We start from the raw sequence: 24,592 nt of genomic DNA, 5'->3' as shown, positions 1-24,592 counted from the left end.
AGTGCTCTCAGTTGGTCTGGGGGGAAGGTATCCAAGTCCGTGTTTCCCCATCTTGACTGGAGCAGTGCCTCCCCCTCGCTACCACCTTTCTGCTAAATAGGTACAGCCCACGGGAGGACCCAGGGGGACCGCAGGCCTGTAGGGGCTGTGCTGCCTGCATCCCCAAGGCCGGCTGGTCTGGGGCCGGTTTGTCCCGCTGGGCCGAGGGTGGAAACGGGCCAGGGGCTGAGAACTCTCAGACCACGACCCGTGTGCAGGTGGCCAGCCTTGGGAAGCCCTGGGCATGCAGGGGCCAGGAGCCCTGACCTTCCTGGTCCAGGGTGTGCCTCCCACCCCGGGGCCCTGCCCTGCGGGATTTCTCAGTCCCTCATTCCTAGAAATGTTCCGGGATGGAGACCAATGTCTGCTCAGACCCCTGCACCCGCGCCCCCATGAGGGTTGGAAGAAAGGAAGCAGATGCGCTGGTGAGTGAGTTTATTGGGGTGTCTGAGCAGGCGCCGAGAGGTCAGCAGTTGAGGCCACGGGACCCGAGCCGAGAAAGTGGGAGGGAAGGGCGGGGGACCCGGAAGTGCTGGAGGCCCCTCCTGGGAGCAGGAGCCCTGGGGGGCAGCGGGGTCAGCGTTCTGGGGAGCTATTAGGTCAAGGTCAGGTCAGCAGAGTGGACACATGGAATACTCTGTCTTCGGTGTGGGCAGCCACCTAACACAGGTCAGGACCTGACTGAGGGGGTGGGGAGGACCACGGTCACTGGGTGGGTCCTGAGCCCAGCTGGCCCCGGGGAAGACGGGCCCGTCAGCAGCAGGACTTCTGGGCGGAGGTGGGCACGCAGCAGGCGGGCCTGCACACAGGGCGGCAGAGCAGGGACATGCAGGATGACGGTCTGCAGCAGGACGAGGAGCAGGGGCTGGGCTGGCAGCAGGAGGACGGCCCGGAGCAGACAGGGGTGCAGCAGACGGGCTTGCAGGAGACAGGGGTGCAACAGACAGGGGTGCAACAGACAGGCTTGCAGCAGACAGGGGTGCAACAGACGGGCTTGCAGCAGACAGGGGTGCAGCAGACGGGCTTGCAGCACACAGGGGTGCAGCAGACGGGCTTGCAGCACACAGGGGTGCAGCAGACGGGCTTGCAGCACACAGGGGTGCAACAGACAGGCTGGCAGCAGTCTTCCTGGCAGGGGGAGGAGCTGCTGCAGGAGGGCTGGCAGCTAGACTGCTGGCAGCATGAAGAGCCTGAGCAGGGAGAGGCCTCACAGCAGACAGGGGTGCAGCAGACGGGCTTGCAGCAGACAGACACACAGCAGTCTTCCTGGCAGGGGGAGGAGCTGCAGCAGGAGGGCTGGCAGGAGCTGGTGCAGGCTGGTTGGCAGGGGCTGGACCCGCAGCTCGCAGGGGTGCAGATGAGAGTCAGGCAGGAGGAGCCACAGCAGGTGGGGGCACAGCAGGAGGGGGCACAGCAGGGGGCCTCGCAGCAGCTCTCTGGGCAGTCCTCCACCTGCCAGGAGTCGGGGCAGGCATTGCTGGAGCAGACGGACAGGGTGGATGCGGCCATGGTGGGGAGGTGGGGCTGGAGGAGGCTGCGAGTGTGAGTGTGAGTGTGAGTGTGTGTGAGTGTGTGTGTGAGGCGCTGGTTGTCTGTGGGCTTTTATACCCGCCGAGGTGTGTGTTGTCCAGCAAGAGGCTCCGTGAGACTTTCCCTTCCTTGTGGCTGTTTTGGCTGAGCCCTGGGAGTGCTTATTACCGCCGGTTTATGTACACGAGAGCGTCTGCTTGTAAAATGCCTGTTGTGGTTGAGGACGGGGTTGGCCCCTGACTTTGTTTGGGTCTTTAAGCAAACAGCACGGGAACAACCGAGTGTCCTGCAGCCCCGGCCGGCCAGCCTGCCCACCGCGTCCTGCTCTCCGCTGTGGGTGTGGGGCGAGTTGGGGGCTGGGCGTGGGCAAAGGCTGCGAATCCCAGTCCCGGGGAGCAGGCAGGACGCAAAGCCAGGACAGTGTGCGCGTCCGCTGCCGGCGCCCCCAACACGGAGAGCTGCGTGGCGGCGATCAGGGTTGAGCGGGAAGGCGGACACCATGTCTCAGCGCGGAATGACCGAGAAGGAACGTGGAGAGCTTCAGAGGAATGAGGACGCGCTCAGGATCCCGTGTTCCCCGCACGAGACTTCGGAAGGACGGATCAGGACCGGGAACGCTTCTCAGAGCAGAGGGGTGTGCGGACGTGGGGTTCTGACCAAACGTGGGAGGAGGCGGACAGAAATCGGTGCACGTGTCGGCACACGGGCGTGCTCGCTCCCCGACCTCAGCACCCTCGACGTCTCCGGAGAGGCTGGCATCGGCCCGCCGCTCAGCAAAGACGTGCGACCGGATCTCCAGCCGTGGAGGGGGAGGGGTGGGACCACGGCCTCTGTGCCGCCCGGTGAGAGGAAGGTACAGCCCTTCCCACGCTAGAGCTGTTCTGGAAAACTGCCGCCGAGCACCGCTGGTGGGAGCATCCCCAGACCAGCTGGTCCAGCAGAGTCAACGCCGGAACAAAGAGAAGGAAGATATAGAAAATAATCGAGAGAAAAAGAAAATCAGCCCAAAGCAGATTGCAGGTCCTGCCATCTCAGGGAGAGGCGTTCCCCGCTTGACCCGACAGCCAAGTCGCGGCTCCCCGTCCTCCCCGCCTCCCTCCACCGACAACGCACTTGGTGGCGCTGGGTGGGACCCCGAGTCCCGGCGGTCGCCCACGCACCGCCCCTAAGCCATGCAGAAGGTCCCTCGTGCTCCCCACCCTAGCAACACCTCCCTTTGCCCCAAACCCTTGTGGCCACCGACTCTCGCTCACTGCCCTTGTGGCTTTTCCAGAATGTTCTATAAAGACAGTGTGCAGCCTCTGGGGTCTGGCATGTTTCATTTAGCAGAACCTGCTTGTGCTTCCAGGGCTGAGGGCCGGGCGGCCGTGCCCTCTCTTTCGTACGATCGGGGTCCGCCTAAGGCCGCCGCCATAGTTCGGCGATTCTGCCGCTGGGTGGAGGACGTTTCCGTCGCGTTCTGCTTTGGAGGGTTACGAGCGAAGAAAGCGGCCGCAGCATCATGTACCGGTCTTTGTCTGGCAGCGGATTTTTGTTTCTCCAGGGGAAACACGCAGGGGTGGCCTCGCTGGGTCATGGGCTCAGGGCATGTGCAACGTGATCAGAAACTGCCAAACGATTTTGCCAAGTGTCCATGCCGTGCTGCACTCCCTCCAGTGGCGTACTGGGGCTCGTGTGGCCCTGTGTCCTTTCTAGCCCTCGAAGTTGCATTTTTTGGTTCCATATTGGCCTTTCTAACAGGTGTGTGCGGTATCTTACTGCAGTTTAATTTGTGTCCCCTGCTGCCTAATGTTGGGTTGAGACTCTTGAACGCGCTTTCTTGCCAAGCTTTCCGAAGTGCCGGAATGACGCTCCGTTCCCCCCAGTGCTGCTGGAGCTCCTCTCTCCTCCACGCCCCGCCGGCTACCCCTGGCTGGGCTTTGCCGTCTTGGCCATCCTCAGAGGCACGTTAGGGTACCTCCGTGGGGTTTTCTTTGTACCTCCCTGACGACTAATGGTGTGAGGTGTCTTTTTTATGTGTGTATTTGCCATCCACTTGTCTTTTGGTGTTTCTTCAAATGTTCAGGCCCTTCCTTTTTTAAGGTTTTCTTGACAGTGAATTTTGAGAGCTCTTTATGCATGTTGGATATGAGCGCCATTGGACTTGAAGAAGGTGGGCGTCAGGGCACCAAGCCCCTCACGTCGAACATTCGTGTGTACAGATGTGTACGCCCCCCAGAAACAGAACTGCCAACAGCCTCCTGTCGACCAGAAGTTCTAGGATAACACAGAGTTGATGGACACATACTTGTCTTCTTATCATAAAGTGAGCTGGAGAAGAAAATGCTCTCAAGAAATCATCAGGAAGAGAAAACACGCGTGCAGTATGGTACGGATTTACTGGGGCAAGCCCCGTGGAATTGCGGGCTCACAGTCCAAGCCCGGGTGGCGCGAGGGTGGCCTGCCCTTGGCTCGGATGTGACTTGCGAACATTTTCTGCTATTCAGGCTCTTGGCATGTTGCTGGGAGAGCAAAAGGGTTCAATACGGGTAGAGACCTCTTCATCGATTTTCGTCTTCTTCAGATCATGCTCTCGGCTATAGCCCAACTCAAGGTCACAACATTTCTTCTGCTGTTGGCTTCTAAAGGTCTAAAATGATTACATTTTACTCTTAGGGCTATGATCAGTTTTTATGAAGTTTTTACACTAAGTTTGAGGTATGGGTCAAGGCTCCTTTTTGGTTTTTTGGGTTTGGACGCCCAGTCGTTGAACGACTCGGAGACTCACGTAGCAGCGAACATTTTTTATTAATCGCTTTTTTCTTCCTCCCTCTAACCCCCGGCGCATGGGTTTTTATGCAGGCAGTGTTAACCAATCAGAATGCAGTGCTCATGCACCTCCCTCATGAGTGGACCTAAATGAACAGCCAATCATATTCAGTTCCTTACAGCTCTTATAGTAGGCCTCCTGTATTGGCTCCCGACATCTCCCCCTTTTTATTTATTTATAATGGCTGAGATCGTGCCCGTCTTAGGTTGCCAATTCGCAGCGCACATACTTACCCATCATCGGGTACTCTCCCTGGTCGTAGAGCCCCTGTCTTAGGTTGCTATGGTGTGGGATCAGTCTTACCCATCTTTGACTACCGATCTAGCATACTTAGCCGTATCTGGGGGGAGGTACCAGCCTCAAGAGCCATCATGGCTTGAACCATGAGGTGTTGTTGTCGTTGATTGCGACGGACACGGCCACACACCCAACGTAACATTAGTACGTTAGCTGTGATTAAGAGAACAGCCATGGCACCAAGTCTGGCCCACTATTTGAGGAACGATACAGATTGCTGTAACATTTTTCCCACTCACTAACAGGTGCAATAGTTACTTTGGTAGAATTTATGGATATAATTTGAGCTCGTAATTGCCTAGTTAAATTTTGAAATTGACGGTTCCAGGTACCATTAAGCATATTTCCTAACTGTCTAGAGAGGTTAGCTGCTAAGGATAAGTTGTTATGAGCTATAGGGGTGATACAAAGTCCGGCCATATTATGTATGCACCCTATCGACACAATTGACTCTAGGATATCAAGTTGTTCCTGTACAAGATCAACCCTTTGATTTACAATAAGGATCCCAGCATGCAAATGTCCGTTAATTTGTTCTTGCGTAGCCAGTGCTTCAGCGACCATTCCTGTGACGTTGTTGAGCGCAGCTGCTGTCTGTACCGAGGTTGTCAATGCTACCGCGGCAGCAGTAGCAGCGGCGGCGGATGCTGCGATAGCTGCAATAATGGCTGCTGTTATTCCAAAGTCTCGTTTATGTCGAAGCAGCACCGGCAGGTTGTCGGGGTTCACCTGTACTGGCATCGGGATATACGTCGGGATCTTGGCTATTACTGCCAAGTCTCCCACCGTGGCATTCCAACATTCTGATAGCAGACAATTCTGGGACTCACGAGAGAGACTAGATGACTTGTTAATAGTAGAAGCATTAAAAACTATGAAGAGAAAGGGAGCTCTAACACAGACGGGCGTTGGTGAGTAACTTATGTGCTTAGCTGAGGTGCAATTGCAAGTAATATTTGTTTCAAATCGAGAGCCTACGTGATGGTTGTATGTACAGTTACGCCATGTAGACCCATTAATAAAGTGAAGGCTTTCCAAGCCTGTACATGCCTGTGCAGCGTTGCAGAGCAGCCACCTATCTAGAAGGTGAGCTGACGCGCCTTGCGCCGGGTCTTGGTAGGTATAATTATAGCCAAAAAAGGTGGAGTTAGAGTAAGTGGGGATTTTAGGACTGAATGAGAATCCTGTTCCCACCCAAACTCCTGAGAGGCTACTGTGGCAGCCACTCGTGCAGTGCAGCACGCACAATAGCAGGCCTTGGTGCAGCAAGGTTTATACGGAGGAGGCCCCTCGTAAGGTGGCGCTGATGGGGCTGGGCGTGTGGGCACAGGATCTAAGTTATCTACCACTTCCGTCTTTGTTTGTAACTGCGCCATAGCTCCTTCTTCTGCTTTTAATTTCAGCTGCGCCACAACTTCCCCCTGCATTTTGAGCTGCGCCATAGTCTTCTTTAGCTTTTCCTCCTTTTTTGCAAGCTCCTTTTGCATCTTGCTCACCTTTTGACTTTTGGGCGATTTCGCTCGTCTGCTCCTTTCATCATCGCTCGAGCTAGATCCCTCACTGTCTGAGTGTCCGTTTGAGCTTTCACTCTCAGAGCTAGTGTCCTTCAAGGAGCCTTTACAAAATTCCTCTTTCGCTTGTTCTAAGATCTCCCCTTCCAGTTGCACCGCCTGGCATATGGGCTCTCTCGGGGATTGCAAACAAACTTTCACTAAAGACCAAACGGCCAGGGTTCCCGGTGTAGTGCCCGGATCACGTCTAAGATCTTCTCCTAAATGCTCCCACTGAGGGATGTTTAATATCCCTTCCTCCAAAAACCAGGGAGCCGTTTGTCCCACTTCTCTCAAAAACAAACGAGCTGTTTTATTTTTTAAAGGAGTACCAATTGCTTTAAGGATATCAGAACGCGGCCCAGCATTTTATATGTGGCCATCTCGTTTCCCATACCGGAAAGCTTTACTCTCGTCCTTATCCTAGGAACTTTGCAGCCATCTCATTTCCTATTCCGGAAAGCTTTACTACGCTAGTCCTCGACTTGAGGAACATTTCCTGTCACTAGACAGAAATAGGTGCACTCTTTACCTGATCGACGCCGACTCCGTGCATCTCTCACGATTAGATTCCCGTGTTTCGGCACCACTTGTAAGTCTCCGCCTGCAAGAACGACTCGGAGACTCACATAGCGGCGAAGCTTTTTTATTAATCGCTTTTTTCTTCCTCCTCCTCTAACCCCGGGTGCATGGGTTTTTATGCAGGCAGTGTTAACCAATCAGAATGCAGTGCTCATGCACCTCCCGCGTGAGTGGACCTAAATGAACAGCCAATCATATTCAGTCTTTCACAGCTCTTATACTAGGCCTCCTGTACTGGCTCCCCACAACGTTAGGGTACCTCCGTGGGGTTTACTTTGCACCTCCCTGACGACTAATGGTGTGAGGTGTCTTTTTTATGTGTGTATTTGCCATCCACTTGTCTTTTGGTGTTTCTTCAAATGTTCAGGCCCTTCCTTTTTTAAGGTTTTCTTGACAGTGAATTTCGAGAGCTCTTTATGCATGTTGGATATGAGTGCCATTGGACTTGAAGAAGGTGGGCATCAGGACACCAAGCCTCTCACGTCGAACATTCGTGTGTACAGATGTGTACGCCCCCCAGAAACAGAACTGCCAACAGCCTCCTGTAGACCAGAAGTTCTAGGATAACACAGAGTCGATGGACACATACTTGTCTTCTTATCATAAAGTGAGCTGGAGAAGAAAATGCTCTCAAGAAAATCATCAGGAAGAGAAAACACGTGTGCAGTAGGGTACGAATTTACTGAGGAAAGCCCCGTGGGAGTGCGGGCTCGCAGTCCAAGCCCGTATGGCGCGAGGGTGGGCTGCCCTTGTCTCGGATGCGACTTGTGAACATTTTCTGCTATTCAGGATCTCAGCATGTTGCTGGGAGAGCAAAAGGGTTCAATACGGGTAGAGACCTCTTCATCGATTTTCGTCTTCTTCAGATAGTGCTCTCGGCTATAGCCCAACTCAAGGTCGCAACAATTCTTCTGCTGTTGGCTTCTAAAGGTCTAAAATGTTTACATTTTACATTTAGGGCTATGATCAGTTTTTATGAAGTTTTTACACTAAGTGTGAGGTATGGGTCAAGGCTCCTTTTTGGTTTTTTGGATTTGGATGCTCAGTCGTTCCAAGCACACTTCTGTCTCTTGAACTTGCCTTTGCAAGGATCTGGTCAAAAATCAGTTGACTGTATTTGCGTGTGTCTGTGTGTCTATTCTGTTTCCGGATCTGCCTGCTTCTATTCCTTTGCCACCATCACATTGTCTTGAGTACTGTGGCTTTATAGAAAATCTTGAAGTCGGGCAGTGACGTCTTCCAACTTTGTTCTTCATTTTCAAGTGGTTTGGATATTTGAGCTCCTTTCCTATCCAAATAATTTTAGGATTCGCTTGTTCATACTGACAAAAACTGCTACTGGGACGTGGTTGGGGGTTGGCTTGAGTCTATAGACGGGTCTGGAGCTCACTGACAGAACAATATCCCCACCAGCGAACCTGGTTCAGCTCCCCATTGACTCACGTCTGGTTGCGTTTCTTTTGTCGGTATTTGTGTAGTTCTCATTATGTACCTATTCCCTGAGATTTATATCGAAGTTTCCATTGTTTATTGTGTTGCAAATCACGCCTTTAAACAAAAATTTTCAATTCTAATGATTTATTGCTATTATATTGAAATGCGATTAATTTAATTATTTTAGGCTTGCAGACTTCAACCTCGCTACACTCTCTTGTGTATCTAGGAGATTTCTGTAGATTCTTGGGGTTTTCTAGGTGGACACTGACATCCTCTGTGAATACAGACCATTGAATATCTTAATTTCCAATGTGTATGACTTGGATTTCTTCTTGCTGGTTGCACAGGCAGAACTTCAGTATGGTGTTGAGTAGGGGCAGTGAGAGAGGACATCTGTACCTTTTTCCTGATCTTTGGAGGGAAGCTCGCAGACTTTTACAATTAAGTATGGTGTGTGCTATAAATTTTTCACAGATGTCTTTTATCAGGTTAACAGGTTTTCCAATTATTCCTAGTTTACTATAACCTTTAAAAAAAAATTGAACAGGGAGAACACTCCCCAATTCATTCTATGAGGCTTACATTACCCTGATAACAAAGCCAGGCAGAAAACCACAGACAAACATCCCTTACAAACAATCATGCAAAAGTCGTCAACAAAACACTAGCAAACTGAATTCATCAGCACATTGAAGAGATTTCACACTGCGACCATGAAGGACGCGTTTCTGGAATTCAAGGATGGTTTCTCTTAGGAACATTGGTCAGTATGAAACCCGCCTCTACCAGCATAAAGAGAACAGTGGAGGCTCATCTCCCTCAATACCTTAAAAGCATTTGACGACATTCAGCACGCTTCCATGGCAACCCACTAAACTGCCTGTAAGGGCCTACTTAGCCAGAGTGAGCCATTTTGTTGTTCATGCAGTGAACTTAGATTGAACCTGCCCCTTCTCCCCAAGAGAAAAGCGCTTAGAAACAGAACTGGTGAAACATGACTGACCAGCCCCTGATAACGGAGCCCACATACAAGGACGTGTCCGGCCAGGCGGAAACGTCCAATCAGTAAAAGCGCACGTTTGACCTCCCTACCCGCCAAGGATGAGCCAGGCCAGCTGGAAACGTCCAATCAAGGGAAAGCGCACGAATGACCCGCCCAGGAGTGTGAGCCCCGCCTATCAGGCGCCGGACAAAGGCGCCGATTCCAGCCAAGGTCATAGACTGAATTAAATGACTATCATGGGGTGAATTGTAATTCAATCGGCCACCTGTGTATGGCCAGGCTCGACCACATGGCCTTTACTCTATAAAAGTTAATCTGTGAGGCTGGGAGGGGTCGCCTCTTTGCAAGAGATCGCCCTGGCCGGTCAGTTTGATTCTCGATGCTTGGCGCGAAATAAAGCTTTGCTTGACCTTCGCTTTGTATCAGTCTCGTCCTTTTATCCACAGACCCTTTCAAGACTAGGAAAAGCAAGAACTACCACAGCACAGTAAAATATTTATGTGAAAACCCCTCAGCAAAGATCGTACTCAACGGGGAAGACTGAGAGCTTGTCCTCTAACATCAGGAATGGGGCAGGGATGCCCCTTTTAGCCACTTCTATTCATCCCGGTACTGGAGGTTCCCAAGAGCAGTTGGACAATAAAATAAATAGAAGCAGTGTAGATTGGAAAGGGAGAAGTGAAATCACACCGGTTCACAGATGTCATGACCTTATATATAGCGTGTAAGCACTATCAAATGAATGCAGAAAAGTGGCAGGAGACAAAGTCAACACACAAAAATCCATTGCATTTCTATACCCAAACAATGGACAATCCCCAAAGGAAATTATAAAAATAATTCCATTTATGATTGCTTCAAAAAAGAATAAAATAAAAGGAACTGGCCAAGGAGGGGGAAGTCCTGTACAACGAAATCTATGAAACATTGGTGAAAGACGGCCAAGAAGACATAAATAAATGGAAAGACAGTCCACGTTCACGGGCGGGAAGGCTCAGTGTTGTTAAGATGTCCAGACTACCCAAAGCAATCTACAGACGTAATGCGATCATTATTGAAATCACAGTGACGGTGTCCATCCCAATGACGGGGATGGAACTAGAGGGTATCATGCTGAGCGAAGTAAGTCAGTCAGAGAAAGACAACTATATGATCTCTCTGATTTGAGGAATTTGAGAAATAAGACAGAGGATCACATGGGAAGGGAGGGAAAAATGGAAGAAGACGAAACCAGAGAGGGAGACAAACCCTAAGAGACTCTTCATCTCAGGAAACATCTGAGGGTTGCTGGAGGGGTGGTGGGTGGGGGACGGGGTGGCTGGCGATGGACCCTGGGGACGGACCGTGCTATGGTGAGAGCCGGGAACTGTGTCAGACTGATGACTCACAGACCTGCAGCCCTGAAGCAAATGGTACATTGTATATTAATTAAAAACAATCACAGCAACGTTTTCACAGAAACATAAAACCACTCACACTCATATAGAATCTCAAGGGACCCTGAAGAGTCGAAACAATCCCCAAAACACAAAGCTGGAGGACTCACCCCTCCGGAGTTTGAAACCACAACGCTACAGTAATCAAAGTAGGATGGTGTGGACGTGAACACGGGGTACGTATAGACCAATAGAATAGACCGGAGTTCGGGAATAAACCTTCACCTTATAGGTCAAGTCAGCTTTCACAAGGACACCAAGTCCATTCAACGGAGAAAGGACAGTCTTGTCTTGTCTTTTAAAGTTTTTTCTCTATTTATTTGGGAGAAAGAATGAGTGAGAGTGTGAGAGGGGAGAGGTCAGAGGGAGAAGCAGACCCCCCTCTGAGTGGGGAGCCCGATGTGGGACTCCGTCCTGGGACTCCATCCTGGGATTCCAGGATCCTGACCTGAGCCACAGGCGGTTGCTTCACCCACTGAGTCCCCGAGGTGCCCCAGGACAGTCTTTTCCACAAATGGTGCTGGGAACACTGATGACCCACGTGCGAAAGAATGACGGTGGCCCCGGTGTCACGCGACACACAAAATGAACTCAAAATGGATCCAGAACATAAATGGAAGAGGTGACACTATAAAACTCTGGGAAGAAAACACCGATGAAAGCTTCGCAACATCGGATTCACGAGGATTTCCTGGATATGACACCAGCGGCACAGGCAACAACAAAACAAAACAAAACGAAACAAAAATTGGACTTCATGAAACTTCTAAATATTTTCCATCAGAAGACAATACCAATGGAGAATAAAAGGTAACTCAAAGACATGGAGAAAACATTTGAAAATCACGTTCTGATCAGGGATTAATATCTAAAATGCATGAGAACTCCCAAAACTCGGTAACAAAAAGCCAAACAACCCAATTCAAAAATGAGCAAAGGACGTGAATGACACAGAAGATGCACAAATTCTGTGACCAACGAGCACAGGAAAGATGCTCAACGTCACTCATGTTAGAGACACCAAATCCAATGCAACGACAAGCCCCTTACACCCATCACGCAGACGCATCGGATATATCGTACTTATGTAATTGGAAACATAATGTGGACATAGGATATACAATGTACGTACAAGGAGAAGACATCTTTGTGTATGGATACTATATATAAGATTTCATTGGTTTATTTATTTGACAGACAGAGATCACAAGCAGGCAGAGCAGCAGGCAGAGAGAGGAGGAAGCAGGCTCCCCGCTGAGCAGAGAGCCCCATGCGGGGTTCGATCCCAGGACCCCGAGATCATGACTTGAGCTGAAGGCAAGGGTGGAAACGGGCCAGGGGCTGAGAACTCTCAGACCACGACCCGTGTGCAGGTGGCCAGCCTTTGGAAGCCCTGGGCATGCAGGGGCCAGGAGCCCTGACCTTCCTGGGCCAGGGTGTGCCTCCCACCCCGGGGCCCTGCCCTGCAGGATTTCTCAGTCCCTCATTCCTAGAAATGTTCCCGGATGGAAGAGACCAATGTCTGCTCAGACCCCTGCACCCGCACCCCCATGAGGGTTGGAAGAAAGGAAGCAGATGCGCTGGTGAGTGAGTTTATTGGGGTGTCTGAGCAGGCGCCGAGAGGTCAGCAGTTGAGGCCACGGGACCCGAACCGAGAAAGTGGGAGGGAAGGGCGGGGGACCCGGAAGTGCTGGAGGCCACTCCTGGGAGCAGGAGCCCTGGGGAGCAGCGGGGTCAGCGTTCTGGGGAGCTATTAGGTCAAGGTCAGGTCAGCAGAGTGGACACATGGAAGACTCTGTCTTCGGTGTGGGCAGCCACCTAACACAGGTCAGGACCTGACTGAGGGGGTGGGGAGGACCACGGTCACTGGGTGGGTCCTGAGCCCAGCTGGCCCCGGGGAAGACGGGCCCCGTCAGCAGCAGGACTTCTGGGCAGAGGCGGGCACGCAGCAGGCGGGCCTGCACACAGGGCGGCAGAGCAGAGACATGCAGGAGGACGGTCTGCAGCAGGACGAGGAGAAGGGGCTGGGCTGGCAGCAGGAGGATGGCCCGGAGCAGACAGGGGTGCAGCAGACGGGCTTGCAGGAGACAGGGGTGCAACAGACAGGGGTGCAACAGACAGGCTTGCAGCATACAGGGGTGCAACAGACGGGCTTGCAGCACACAGGGGTGCAGCAGACGGGCTTGCAGCACACAGGGGTGCAGCAGACGGGCTTGCAGCACACAGGGGTGCAGCAGACAGGCTTGCAGCACACAGGGGTGCAACAGACAGGCTGGCAGCAGTCTTCCTGGCAGGGGGAGGAGCTGCAGCAGGAGGGCTGGCAGCTAGACTGCTGGCAGCATGAAGAGCCTGAGCAGGGAGAGGCCTCACAGCAGACAGGGGTGCAGCAGACGGGCTTGCAGCAGACAGGGGTGCAGCAGACAGAGGTGCAGCAGACGGGCTTGCAGCAGACAGACACACAGCAGTCTTCCTGGCAGGGGGAGGAGCTGCAGCACGAGGGCTGGCAGGAGCTGGTGCAGGCTGGTTGGCAGGGGCTGGACCCGCAGCTCGCAGGGGTGCAGATGAGAGTCAGGCAGGAGGAGCCACAGCAGGTGGGGGCACAGCAGGAGGGGGCACAGCAGGGGGGCTCGCAGCAGCTCTCTGGGCAGTCGTCCACCTGCCAGGAGTCCGGGCAGGCGTTGCTGGAGCAGATGGACAGGGTGGATGCGGCCATGGTGGGGAGGTGGGGCTGGAGGAGGCTGCGAGTGTGAGTGTGAGTGGGTGTGTGAGTGTGTGTGTGAGGCGCTGGTTGTCTGTGGGCTTTTATACCCGCCGAGGTGTGTGTTGTCCAGCAAGAGGCTCCGTGAGACTTCCCCTTCCCCGTGGCTGTTTTGGCTGAGCCCTGGGAGTGCTTATTACCGCTGGTTTATGTACACGAGAGCGTCTGCTTGTAAAATGCCTGTTGTGGTTGAGGACGGGGTTGGCCCCTGACTTTGTTTGGGTCTTTAAGCAAACAGCACGGGAACAACCGAGTGTCCTGCAGCCCCGGCCGGCCAGCCTGCCCACCGCGTCCTGCTCTCCCCTCCGGTTTGCGGGGGGAGTTGAGGGCTGGGTGTGGGCAAAGGCTGCGAATCCCAGTCCCGGGGAGCAGGCAGGACGCAAAGCCAGGACAGTGTGCGCGTCCGCTGCCGGCGCCCCCAACACGGAGAGCTGCGTGGCGGCGATCAGGGTTGAGCGGGAAGGCGGACACCATGTCTCAGCGCGGAATGACCGAGAAGGAACGTGGAGAGCTTCAGAGGAATGAGGACGCGCTCAGGATCCCGTGTTCCCCGCACGAGACTTCGGAAGGACGGATCAGGACCGGGAACGCTTCTCAGAGCAGAGGGGTGTGCGGACGTGGGGTTCTGACCAAACGTGGGAGGAGGCGGACAGAAATCGGTGCACGTGTCGGCACACGGGCGTGCTCGCTCCCCGACCTCAGCACCCTCGACGTCTCCGGAGAGGCTGGCATCGGCCCGCCGCTCAGCAAAGACGTGCGACCGGATCTCCAGCGGTGGAGGGGGAGGGGTGGGACCACGGCCTCTGTGCCGCCCGGTGAGAGGAAGGTACAGCCCTTCCCACGCTAGAGCTGTTCTGGAAAACTGCCGCCGAGCACCGCTGGTGGGAGCATTCCCCGACCAGCTGGTCCAGCAGAGTCAACGCCGGAACAAAGAGAAGGAAGATAGAGAAAATAATCGAGAGAAAAAGAAAATCAGCCCAAAGCAGATTGCAGGTCCTGCCATCTCAGGGAGAGGCGTTCCCCGCTTGACACGACAGCCAAGCCCCGGCTCCCCGTCCTCCCCGCCTCCCTCCACGGACAACGCACTTGGTGGCGCTGGGTGGGACCCCGAGTCCCGGCGGTCGCCCACGCACCGCCCCTAGCCATGCAGAAGGTCCCTCGTGCTCCCCACCCTAGCAACACCTCCCTTTGCCCCAAACCCTTGTGGCCACCGACTCTCGCTCACTGCCCTTGTGGCTTTTCCAGAATGTTCTATAAAGACAGTGTGCAGCCTCTGGGGTCTGGCATGTTTCATTTAGCAGAACCTGCTTGTGCTTCCAGGGCTGAGGGCCGGGCGGCCGTGCCCTCTCTTTCATGCGATCGCGGTCCGCTTAAGGCCGCGGCCATAGTTCGGCGATTCTGCCGCTGGGTGGAGGACTTTTCCGTCGTGTTTTGTTTTGGAGGGTTACGAGCGAAGAAAGCGGCCGCAGCATCATGTACCGGTCTTTGTCTGGCAGCGGATTTTTGTTTCTACAGGGGAAACACGCAGGGGTGGCCTCGCTGGGTCATGGGCTCAGGGCACGTGCAACGTGATCAGAAACTGCCAAACGATTTTGCCAAGTGTCCATGCCGTGCTGCAATCCCTCCAGCGGCGTACAGGGGCTCCTGTGGCCCTGTGTCCTTGCCAGCCCCCGAAGTTGCATTTTTTGGTTCCATATTGGCCATTCTAACAGGTGTGTGCGGTATCTTACTGCAGTTTAATTTGTGTCCCCTGATGACTAATGCTGGGTCGAGACTCTTGAACGCGCTTTCTTGCCAAGCTTTCCGAAGTGCTGGAATGACACTCCGTTTCCCCCCAGCGCTGCTGGAGCTCCTCTCTCCTCCACGCCCCGCCGGCTACCCCTGGCTGGGCTTTGCCGTCTTGGCCATCCTCAGAGGCACGTTAGGGTACCTCCGTGGGGTTTTCTTTGTACCTCCCTGACGACTAATGGTGTGAGGTGTCTTTTTTATGTGTGTATTTGCCATCCACTTGTCTTTTGGTGTTTCTTCAAATGTTCAGGCCCTTCCTTTTTTAAGGTTTTCTTGACAGTGAATTTTGAGAGCTCTTTATGCATGTTGGATATGAGCACCATTGGACTTGAAGAAGGTGGGTGTCAGGACACCAAGCCCCTCACGTCGAACATTCGTGTGTACAGATGTGTACGCCCCCCAGAAACAGAACTGCCAACAGCCTCCTGTCGACCAGAAGTTCTAGGATAACACAGAGCTGATGGACACATACTTGTCTTCTTACCATAAAGTGAGATGGAGAAGAAAATGCTCTCAAGAAAATCATCAGGAAGAGAAAACACGCGTGCAGTAGGGTACGGATTTACTGGGGCAAGCCCCGTGGGAGTGCGGGCTCACAGTCCAAGCTCGTGTGGCGCGCGGGTGGGCTGCCCTTGGCACGGATGCGACTTGCGAACATTTTCTGTTATTCAGGCTCTTGGCATGTTGCTGGGAGAGCAAAAGGGTTCAATACGGGTAGAGACCTCTTCATCGATTTTCGTCTTCTTCAGATCGTGCTCTCGCCTATAGCCCAACTCAAGGTCGCAACAATTATTCTGCTGTTGGCTTCTAAAAGTCTAAAATGTTTACATTTTACATTTAGGGCTATGATCAGTTTTTATGAAGTTTTTACACTAAGTGTGAGGTATGGGTCAAGGCTCCTTTTTGGTTTTTTGGATTTGGATGCTCAGTCGTTCCAAGCACACTTCTGTCTCTTGAACTTGCCTTTGCAAGTATCTGGTCAAAAATCAGTTGACTGTATTTGCGTGCGTCTGTGTGTCTATTCTGTTTCCGGATCTGCCTGCTTCTATTCCTTTGCCACCATCACATTGTCTTGAGTACTGTGGCTTTAGAGAAAATCTTGAGTCAGGTAGTGACGTCTTCCAACTTTGTTCTTCATTTTCAAGTGGTTTGGATATTTGAGCTCCTTTCCTATCCAAATAATTTTAGGATTCGCTTGTTCATACTGACAAAAACTGCTACTGGGACGTGGTTGGGGGTTGGCTTGAGTCTATAGACGAGTCTGGAGCTCACTGACAGAACAATATCCCCACCAGCGAACATTGTTTAGCTCCCCATTGACTCACGTCTGGTTGCGTTTCTTTCGTCGGTATTTGTGTAGTTCTCATTATGTACCTATATCCTGAGATTTATATCGAAGTTTCCATTGTTTATTGTGTTGCAAATCACGCCTTTAAACAAAATTTTTCAATTCTAATGATTTATTGCTATTATATTGAAATGCGATTAATTTAATTATTTTGGGCTTGCACACTTCAACCTCGCTAAACTCTCTTGTGTACCTAGGAGATTTCTGTAGATTCTTGGGGTTTCCTAGGTGGACACTGACATCCTCTGTGAATACAGACCATTGTATACCTTAATTTCCAATGTGTATGACTTGGATTTCTTCTTGCTGGTTGCACAGGCAGGACTTCAGTATGGTCTTGAGTAGGGGCAGTGAGAGAGGACATGTGTACCTTTTTCCTGATCTTTGGAGGGAAGCTCTCAGACTTTTACAGTTAAGTATGGTGTGTGCTATAAATTTTTCACAGATGTCTTTTATCAGGTTAACAGGATTTCCAATTATTCCTAGTTTACTATAAGCTTTAAAAAAAAATTGAACAGGGGAGAACCCTCCCCAATTCATTCTATGAGGCTTACATTACCCTGATAACAAAGCCAGGCAGAAAACCACAGACAAACATCCCTTACAAACAATCATGCAAAAGTCGTCAACAAAACACTAGCAAACTGAATTCATCAGCACATTGAAGAGATTACACACTGCGACCATGAAGGACGCGTTTCTGGAATTCAAGGATGGTTCCACTTAGGAACATTGGTCAGTATGAAACCCGCCTCTACCAGCATAAAGAGAACAGTGGAGGCTCATCTCCCTCAATACCTTAAAGCATTTGACGACATTCAGCACGCTTCCATGGAGACCCACTCAACAGACTGTAAGGGCCTACTTAGCCAGAGCGAGCCATTTTGTTGTTCATGCAGTGAACTTAGATTGAACCTGCCCCTTGTCCCCAAGAGAAAAGCGCTTCGAAACAGAACTGGTGAAACATGACTGACCAGCCCCTGATAACGGAGCCCACATACAAGGACGTGTCCGGCCAGGCGGAAACGTCCAATCAGTAAAAGCGCACGTTTGACCTCCCTACCCGCCAAGGATGAGCCAGGCCAGCTGGAAACGTCCAATCAAGGGAAAGCGCACGAATGACCCGCCCAGGAGTGTGAGCCCCGCCTATCAGGCGCCGGACAAAGGCGCCGATTCCAGCCAAGGTCATAGACTGAATTAAATGACTATCATGGGGTGAATTGTAATTCAATCGGCCACCTGTGTATGGCCAGGCTCGACCACATGGCCTTTACTCTATAAAAGTTAATCTGTGAGGCTGGGAGGGGTCGCCTCTTTGCAAGAGATCGCCCTGGCCGGTCAGTTTGATTCTCGATGCTTGGCGCGAAATAAAGCTTTGCTTGACCTTCGCTTTGTATCAGTCTCGTCCTTTTATCCACAGACCCTTTCAAGACTAGGAAAAGCAAGAACTACCACAGCACAGTAAAATATTTATGTGAAAACCCCTCAGCAAAGATCGTACTCAACGGGGAAGACTGAGAGCTTGTCCTCTAACATCAGGAATGGGGCAGGGATGCCCCTTTTAGCCACTTCTATTCATCCCGATACTGGAGGTTCCCAAGAGCAGTTGGACAATGAAATAAATAGAAGCAGTGTAGATTGGAAAGGGAGAAGTGAAATCACACCTGTTCACAGATGTCATGACCTTATATATAGCGTGTTAACACTAGCAAATGAATGCAGAAAAGTGGCAGGAGACAAAGTCAACACACAAAAATCCATTGCATTTCTATACACAAACAATGGACAATCCCAAAAGGAAATTATAAAAATAATTCCATTTATGATTGCTTCAAAACAGAATAAAATAAAAGGAACTGGCCAAGAGGGGGAAGTCCTGTACAACGAAATCTATGAAACGTTGGTGAAAGACGGCCAAGAAGACATAAATAAATGGAAAGACAGTCCACGTTCATGGGCGGGAAGGCTCAGTTGTTAAGATGTCCAGACTACCCAAAGCAATCTACAGACGTAATGCGATCATTATTGAAATCACAGTGACGGTGTCCATCCCAATGACGGGGATGGAACTAGAGGGTATCATGCTGAGCGAAGTAAGTCAGTCAGAGAAAGACAACTATATGATCTCTCTGATTTGAGGAATTTGAGAAATAAGACAGAGGATCACATGGGAAGGGAGGGAAAAATGGAAGAAGACGAAAACAGAGAGGGAGACAAACCCTAAGAGACTCTTCATCTCAGGAAACATCTGAGGGTTGCTGGAGGGGTGGTGGGTGGGGGACGGGGTGGCTGGCGATGGACCCTGGGGACGGACCGTGCTATGGTGAGAGCCGGGAACTGTGTCAGACTGATGACTCACAGACCTGCACCCCTGAAGCAAATGGTACATTGTATATTTATTAAAAACAATCTCAGCAACGTTTTCACAGAAACATAAAACCACCCACACTCATCTAATCTCTAGGGACCCTGAAGAGCCGAAACAATCCCCAAAACACAAAGCTGGAGGACTCACCCCTCCGGAGTTTGAAACCACAACGCTACAGTAATCAAAGTAGGATGGTGTGGACGTGAACACGGGGTACGTATAGACCAATAGAATAGACCGGAGTCCAGGAATAAACGTTCACCTTATAGGTCAAGTCAGCTTTCACAAGGACACCAAGTCCATTCAACGGAGAAAGGACAGTCTTGTCTTGTCTTTTAAAGTTTTTTCTCTATTTATTTGGGAGAAAGAATGAGTGAGAGTGTGAGAGGGGAGAGGTCAGAGGGAGAAGCAGACCCCCCTCTGAGTGGGGAGCCCGATGTGGGACTCCGTCCTGGGACTCCATCCTGGGATTCCAGGATCCTGACCTGAGCCGCAGGCGGTTGCTTCACCCACTGAGTCCCGGAGGTGCCCCAGGACAGTCTTTTCCACAAATGGTGCTGGGAACACTGATGACCCACGTGCGAAAGAATGACGGTGGCCCCGGTGTCACGCGACACACAAAATGAACTCAAAATGGATCCAGAACATAAATGGAAGAGCTAAAACTATAAAACTCTGGGAAGAAAACACAGATGAAAGCTTCGCCACATCGGATTTCACGAGGATTTCCTGGATATGACACCAGCGGCACAGGCAACAACAAAAGAAAACAAAACGAAACAAAAATTGGACTTCATGAAAATTCTAAATATTTTCCATCAAAAGACAATACCAATGGAGAATAAAAGGTAACTCAAAGACATGTAGAAAACATTTGAAAATCACGTTCTGATCAGGGATTAATATCTAAAATGCATGAGAACTCCCAAAACTCGGTACCAAAAAGCCAAACAACCCAATTCAAAAATGAGCAAAGGACTGAATGACAGAAGATGCACAAATTCTGTGACCAACGAGCACAGGAACGATGCTCAACGTCACTCATGTTAGAGACACCAAATCCAATGCAACGACAAGCCCCTTACACCCATCACGCAGATGCATCGGATATATCGTACTTATGTAATTGGAAACATAATGTGGACATAGGATATACAATGTACGTACAAGGAGAAGACATCTTTGTGTATGGATACTATATATAAGATTTCATTTGTTTATTTATTTGACAGACAGAGATCACAAGCAGGCAGAGCAGCAGGCAGAGAGAGGAGGAAGCAGGCTCCCCGCTGAGCAGAGAGCCCCATGCGGGGCTCGATCCCAGGACCCCGAGATCATGACCTGAGCGGAAGGCAAGGCTTAACCCACTGAGCCACCCAGGCGCCCCTGGATCTTATATATAATAGATATATTGTAACAAGGAGAAGATACCGCATGTTGATGATAATGTGGCGAACTTGAAGCCCTCCAGTGTAGTGAGCGGGAAATGGTCCAGCCGCTGTGGAAATCTATAGGGTGGTTCTTCAAACAATCAACAGGGGAGTCACCGTACGATCCAGTAAATATACAGGTATATGTTCCAAAGAACCAAAAGCAGGCATTTGAGGAGAGCGTTGTACGGCTGTGTTCACAGCAGCGCTACTGACAAGAGCAGAGCCCAGGGCCCACCGAGGGACATATGGATAAGCCAAACGCGGGCCATCCAAGCTGCGGAATCGCAGCAGCCCTAAAAGGGAAGCAGGTCTGACTTGAGCATCATTGAAGCGTGACGAGGACATTAGTCACAGAAAGACATCTACTCCGGGTTCCACTGACGGGAGGTATTTCAGAGTCAGAAGGCGGAAGGGCAGGCGCGAGGGCTGGGGGCAGGGGCTGGCGAGACAGCGTTCGTGGGGACAGCGTTTCATCTTCCCTCCCGGGAATGAGAGGAGTCCTGGAGACGGGCGGTGGGGACGGCGGCACGACCGGAGGATGTACTAAGCGCCGCTGAACTCCGTGCTTGAAACTGGCTAGGACGGTAGACGAGGTTATGTGTATTTGGATTCAAGAAAAACAAATTGAAAAAAAAGAAGAAGAAGAAGGAGGCGGAGGAGGAGGAGGATGAGGGGGAGGAGGAGGAGGAGGAGGAGGAGTGTGTGACCAGGCCAGGAAGAAACCGGGAGGAAATTCACGTGCCTGAGTTGAGGGACAACAGCCAGTCTGAGAAGTCTGCATGCTCCGTGCACGGGGAAGGTCCCCGCTAAGGAGACAGGAGACCAGCAGGTGCCACGGCCGCAGGGGATGGGCAGATGGAGCACGGGGCAGCTTCAGGGAGAGAGACCCGCTGTGACAAGGTCTCTTCCCCAGCACTCTGACCCCAAGCCCAACCCCTGGCTGCCTGGGCCTCTTCCCAACTCCCAAGGCCGTCTGTGAAACTTGGGGTGCTCGGCACTCCACTGGGTTTGCCCTTCTTCATGGGGGCTGGACACATTCTGTAGCTGGTGGGAGGGCAGGTAGGTGCTGGGACATGCCCCTTGCTCCTTCCCCTCCCCCACGCTTGTTCTGTGAACCTCAGGCCCAGGATCTGACAGCCTGACTTCATGGTCTTAGTGCTCTCAGTTGGTCTGGGGGGGAAGGTATCCAAGTCCGTGTTTCCCCATCTTGACTGGAGCAGTGCCTCCCCCACACCACCACCTTTCTGCTAAATAGGTACAGCCCACGGGAGGACCCAGGGGGGCCGCAGGCCTGTAGGGGCTGTGCTGCCTGCATCCCCAAGGCCGGCTGGTCTGGGGCCGGTTTGTCCCGCTGGGCCGAGGGTGGAAATGGTCCAGGGGCTGAGAACTCTCAGACCACGACCCGTGTGCAGGTGGCCAGCCTTGGGAAGCCCTGGGCATGCAGGGGCCAGGAGCCCTGACCTTCCTGGGCCAGGGTGTGCCTCCCACCCCGGGGCCCTGCCCTGCGGGATTTCTCAGTCCCTCATTCCTAGAAATATTCCCGGATGGAGGAGTCCAATGTCTACTCAGACCCCTGCACCCGCACCCCCATGAGGGTCGGAAGAAAGGAAGCAGATGCGCTGGTGAGTGAGTTTATTGGGGTGTCTGAGCAGGCGCCGAGAGGTCAGCAGTTGAGGCCACGGGACCTGAGCCGAGAAAGTGGGAGGGGGGCGGGGGACCCGGAAGTGCTGGAGGCCCCTCCTGGGAGCAGGAGCCCTGGGGGGCACCGGGGTCAGCGTTCTGGGGAGCTATTAGGTCAAGGTCAGGTCAGCAGAGTGGACACATGGAAGACTCTGTCTTCGGTGTGGGCAGCCACCTAACACAGGTCAGGACCTGACTGAGGGGGTGGGGAGGACCACGGTCACTGGGTGGGTCCTGAGCCCAGCTGGCCCCGGGGAAGACGGGCCCCGTCAGCAGCAGGACTTCTGGGCGGAGGCGGGCACGCAGCAGGCGGGCCTGCACACAGGGCGGCAGAGCAGAGACATGCAGGAAGACGGTCTGCAGCAGGACGAGGAGCAGGGGCTGGGCTGGCAGCAGGAGGAGGGCCCGGAGCAGACAGGGGTGCAGCAGACGGGCTTGCAGGAAACAGGGGTGCAACAGACAGGGGTGCAACAGACAGGCTTGCAGCAGACAGGGGTGCAACAGACTGGCTTGCAGCAGACAGGGGTGCAGCAAACGGACTTGCAGCACACAGGGGTGCAGCAGACGGGCTTGCAGCACACAGGGGTGCAGCAGACGGGCTTGCAGCACACAGGGGTGCAACAGACAGGCTGGCAGCAGTCTTCCTGGCAGGGGGAGGAGCTGCAGCAGGAGGGCTGGCAGCTAGACTGCTGGCAGCATGAAGAGCCTGAGCAGGGAGAGGCCTCACAGCAGACAGGGGTGCAGCAGACGGGCTTGCAACAGACAGGGGTGCAGCAGACGGGCTTGCAGCTGACAGGGGTGCAGCAGACGGGCTTGCAGCAGACAGACACACAGCAGTCTTCCTGGCAGGGGGAGGAGCTGCAGCAGGAGGGCTGGCAGGAGCTGGTGCAGGCTGGTTGGCAGGGGCTGGACCCGCAGCTCGCAGGGGTGCAGATGAGAGTCAGGCAGGTGGGGGCACAGCAGGAGGGGGCACAGCAGGAGGGGGCACAGCAGGGGGGCTCGCAGCAGCTCTCTGGGCAGTCGTCCACCTGCCAGGAGTCGGGGCAGGCGTTGCTGGAGCAGACGGACAGGGTGGATGCGGCCATGGTGGGGCGGTGGGGCTGGAGGAGGCTGCGAGTGTGAGTGTGAGTGTGAGTGTGTGTGAGTGTGTGTGTGAGGCGTTGGTTGTCTGTGGGCTTTTATGCCCGCCGAGGTGTGTGTTGTCCAGCAAGAGGCTCCGTGAGACTTCCCCTTCCCCGTGGCTGTTTTGGCTGAGCCCTGGGAGTGCTTATTACCGCCGGGTTATGTACACGAGAGCGTCTGCTTGTAAAATGCCTGTTGTGGTTGAGGACGGGGTTGGCCCCTGACTTTGTTTGGGTCTTTAAGCAAACAGCACGGGAACAACCGCGTGTCCTGCAGCCCCGGCCGGCCAGCCTGCCCACCGCGTCCTGCTCTCGGCTGTGGTTTGTGGGGCGAGTTGGGGGCCTGACGTGGGCAAAGGCTGCGAATCCCAGTCCCGGGGAGCAGGCAGGACGCAAAGCCAGGACAGTGTGCGCGTCCGCTGCCGGCGCCCCCAACACGGAGAGCTGCGTGGCGGCGATCAGGGTTGAGCGGGAAGGCGGACACCATGTCTCAGCGCGGAATGACCGAGAAGGAACGTGGAGAGCTTCAGAGGAATGAGGACGCGCTCAGGATCCCGTGTTCCCCGCACGAGACTTCGAAGGACGGATCAGGACCGGGAACGCTTCTCAGAGCAGAGGGGTGTGCGGACGTGGGGTTCTGACCAAACGTGGGAGGAGGCGGACAGAAATCGGTGCACGTGTCGGCACACGGGCGTGCTCGCTCCCCGACCTCAGCACCCTCGACGTCTCCGGAGAGGCTGGCATCGGCCCGCCGCTCAGCAAAGACGTGCGACCGGATCTCCAGCGGTGGAGGGGGAGGGGTGGGACCACGGCCTCTGTGCCGCCCGGTGAGAGGAAGGTACAGCCCTTCCCACGCTAGAGCTGTTCTGGAAAACTGCCGCCGAGCACCGCTGGTGGGAGCATTCCCCGACCAGCTGGTCCAGCAGAGTCAACGCCGGAACAAAGAGAAGGAAGATAGAGAAAATAATCGAGAGAAAAAGAAAATCAGCCCAAAGCAGATTGCAGGTCCTGCCATCTCAGGGAGAGGCGTTCCCCGCTTGACCCGACAGCCAAGCCGCGGCTCCCCGTCCTCCCCGCCTCCCTCCACGGACAACGCACTTGGTGGCGCTGGGAGGGACACCGAGTCCCGGCGGTCGCCCACGCACCGCCCCTAGCCATGCAGAAGGTCCCTCGTGCTCCGCACGCTAGCAACACCTCCCTTTGCCCCAAACCCTTGTGGCCACCGACTCTCGCTCACTGCCTTTGTGGCTTTTCCAGAATGTTCTATAAAGACAGTGTGCAGCCTCTGGGGTCTGGCATGTTTCATTTAGGAGAACCTGCTTGTGCTTCCAGGGCTGAGGGCCGGGCGGCCGTGCCCTCTCTTTCATGCGATCGCGGTCCGCTGTAGGCCGTGGCCATAGTTAGGGGATTCTG

At 53.3% G+C, this 24,592-nt stretch overlaps 5 protein-coding genes across 6 annotated transcripts in view; all 5 read right to left on the bottom strand.

Annotated features, from left to right (window-relative positions):
• The window catches only part of TSPEAR (thrombospondin type laminin G domain and EAR repeats), a 205,494-nt gene that overhangs the window by 45,528 nt on the left and 135,374 nt on the right, over positions 1-24,592 (bottom strand). The window lies entirely within an intron of this gene.
• CFAP410 (cilia and flagella associated protein 410) overlaps positions 1-24,592 on the bottom strand; it is a 293,294-nt gene that overhangs the window by 137,666 nt on the left and 131,036 nt on the right. The gene's annotated exons all lie outside the window — the stretch shown is intronic.
• On the bottom strand, positions 793-1,548 carry LOC309859921 (uncharacterized protein; the record flags this gene model as incomplete). The annotated part of the gene is made up of 1 exon (XM_082721197.1): positions 793-1,548. One exon carries the CDS (start codon positions 1,546-1,548, stop codon positions 793-795), a length of 756 nt encoding a protein of 251 aa, XP_082577323.1.
• Positions 12,596-13,396, bottom strand: LOC309859964 (uncharacterized protein; the record flags this gene model as incomplete). Its single annotated transcript, XM_082721304.1, has 2 exons — positions 12,596-13,032; positions 13,144-13,396. The coding sequence occupies 2 exons, from the start codon at positions 13,394-13,396 to the stop codon at positions 12,596-12,598; spliced, it is 690 nt and encodes a 229-aa protein (XP_082577430.1).
• LOC309860005 (uncharacterized protein) lies at positions 22,328-23,158 on the bottom strand (the record flags this gene model as incomplete). The annotated part of the gene is made up of 1 exon (XM_082721428.1): positions 22,328-23,158. Exon 1 carries the CDS (start codon positions 23,141-23,143, stop codon positions 22,328-22,330), a length of 816 nt encoding a protein of 271 aa, XP_082577554.1. The 5' UTR covers positions 23,144-23,158.

This window comes from Mustela nivalis (assembly GCF_964662115.1).
Source record: "Mustela nivalis genome assembly, chromosome: 1".
Classification (NCBI taxonomy): domain Eukaryota; kingdom Metazoa; phylum Chordata; class Mammalia; order Carnivora; family Mustelidae; genus Mustela; species Mustela nivalis.
The sequence above is the reverse complement of the archived record's forward strand: the minus strand, read 5'-3'. Positions and strand labels throughout refer to the sequence as shown.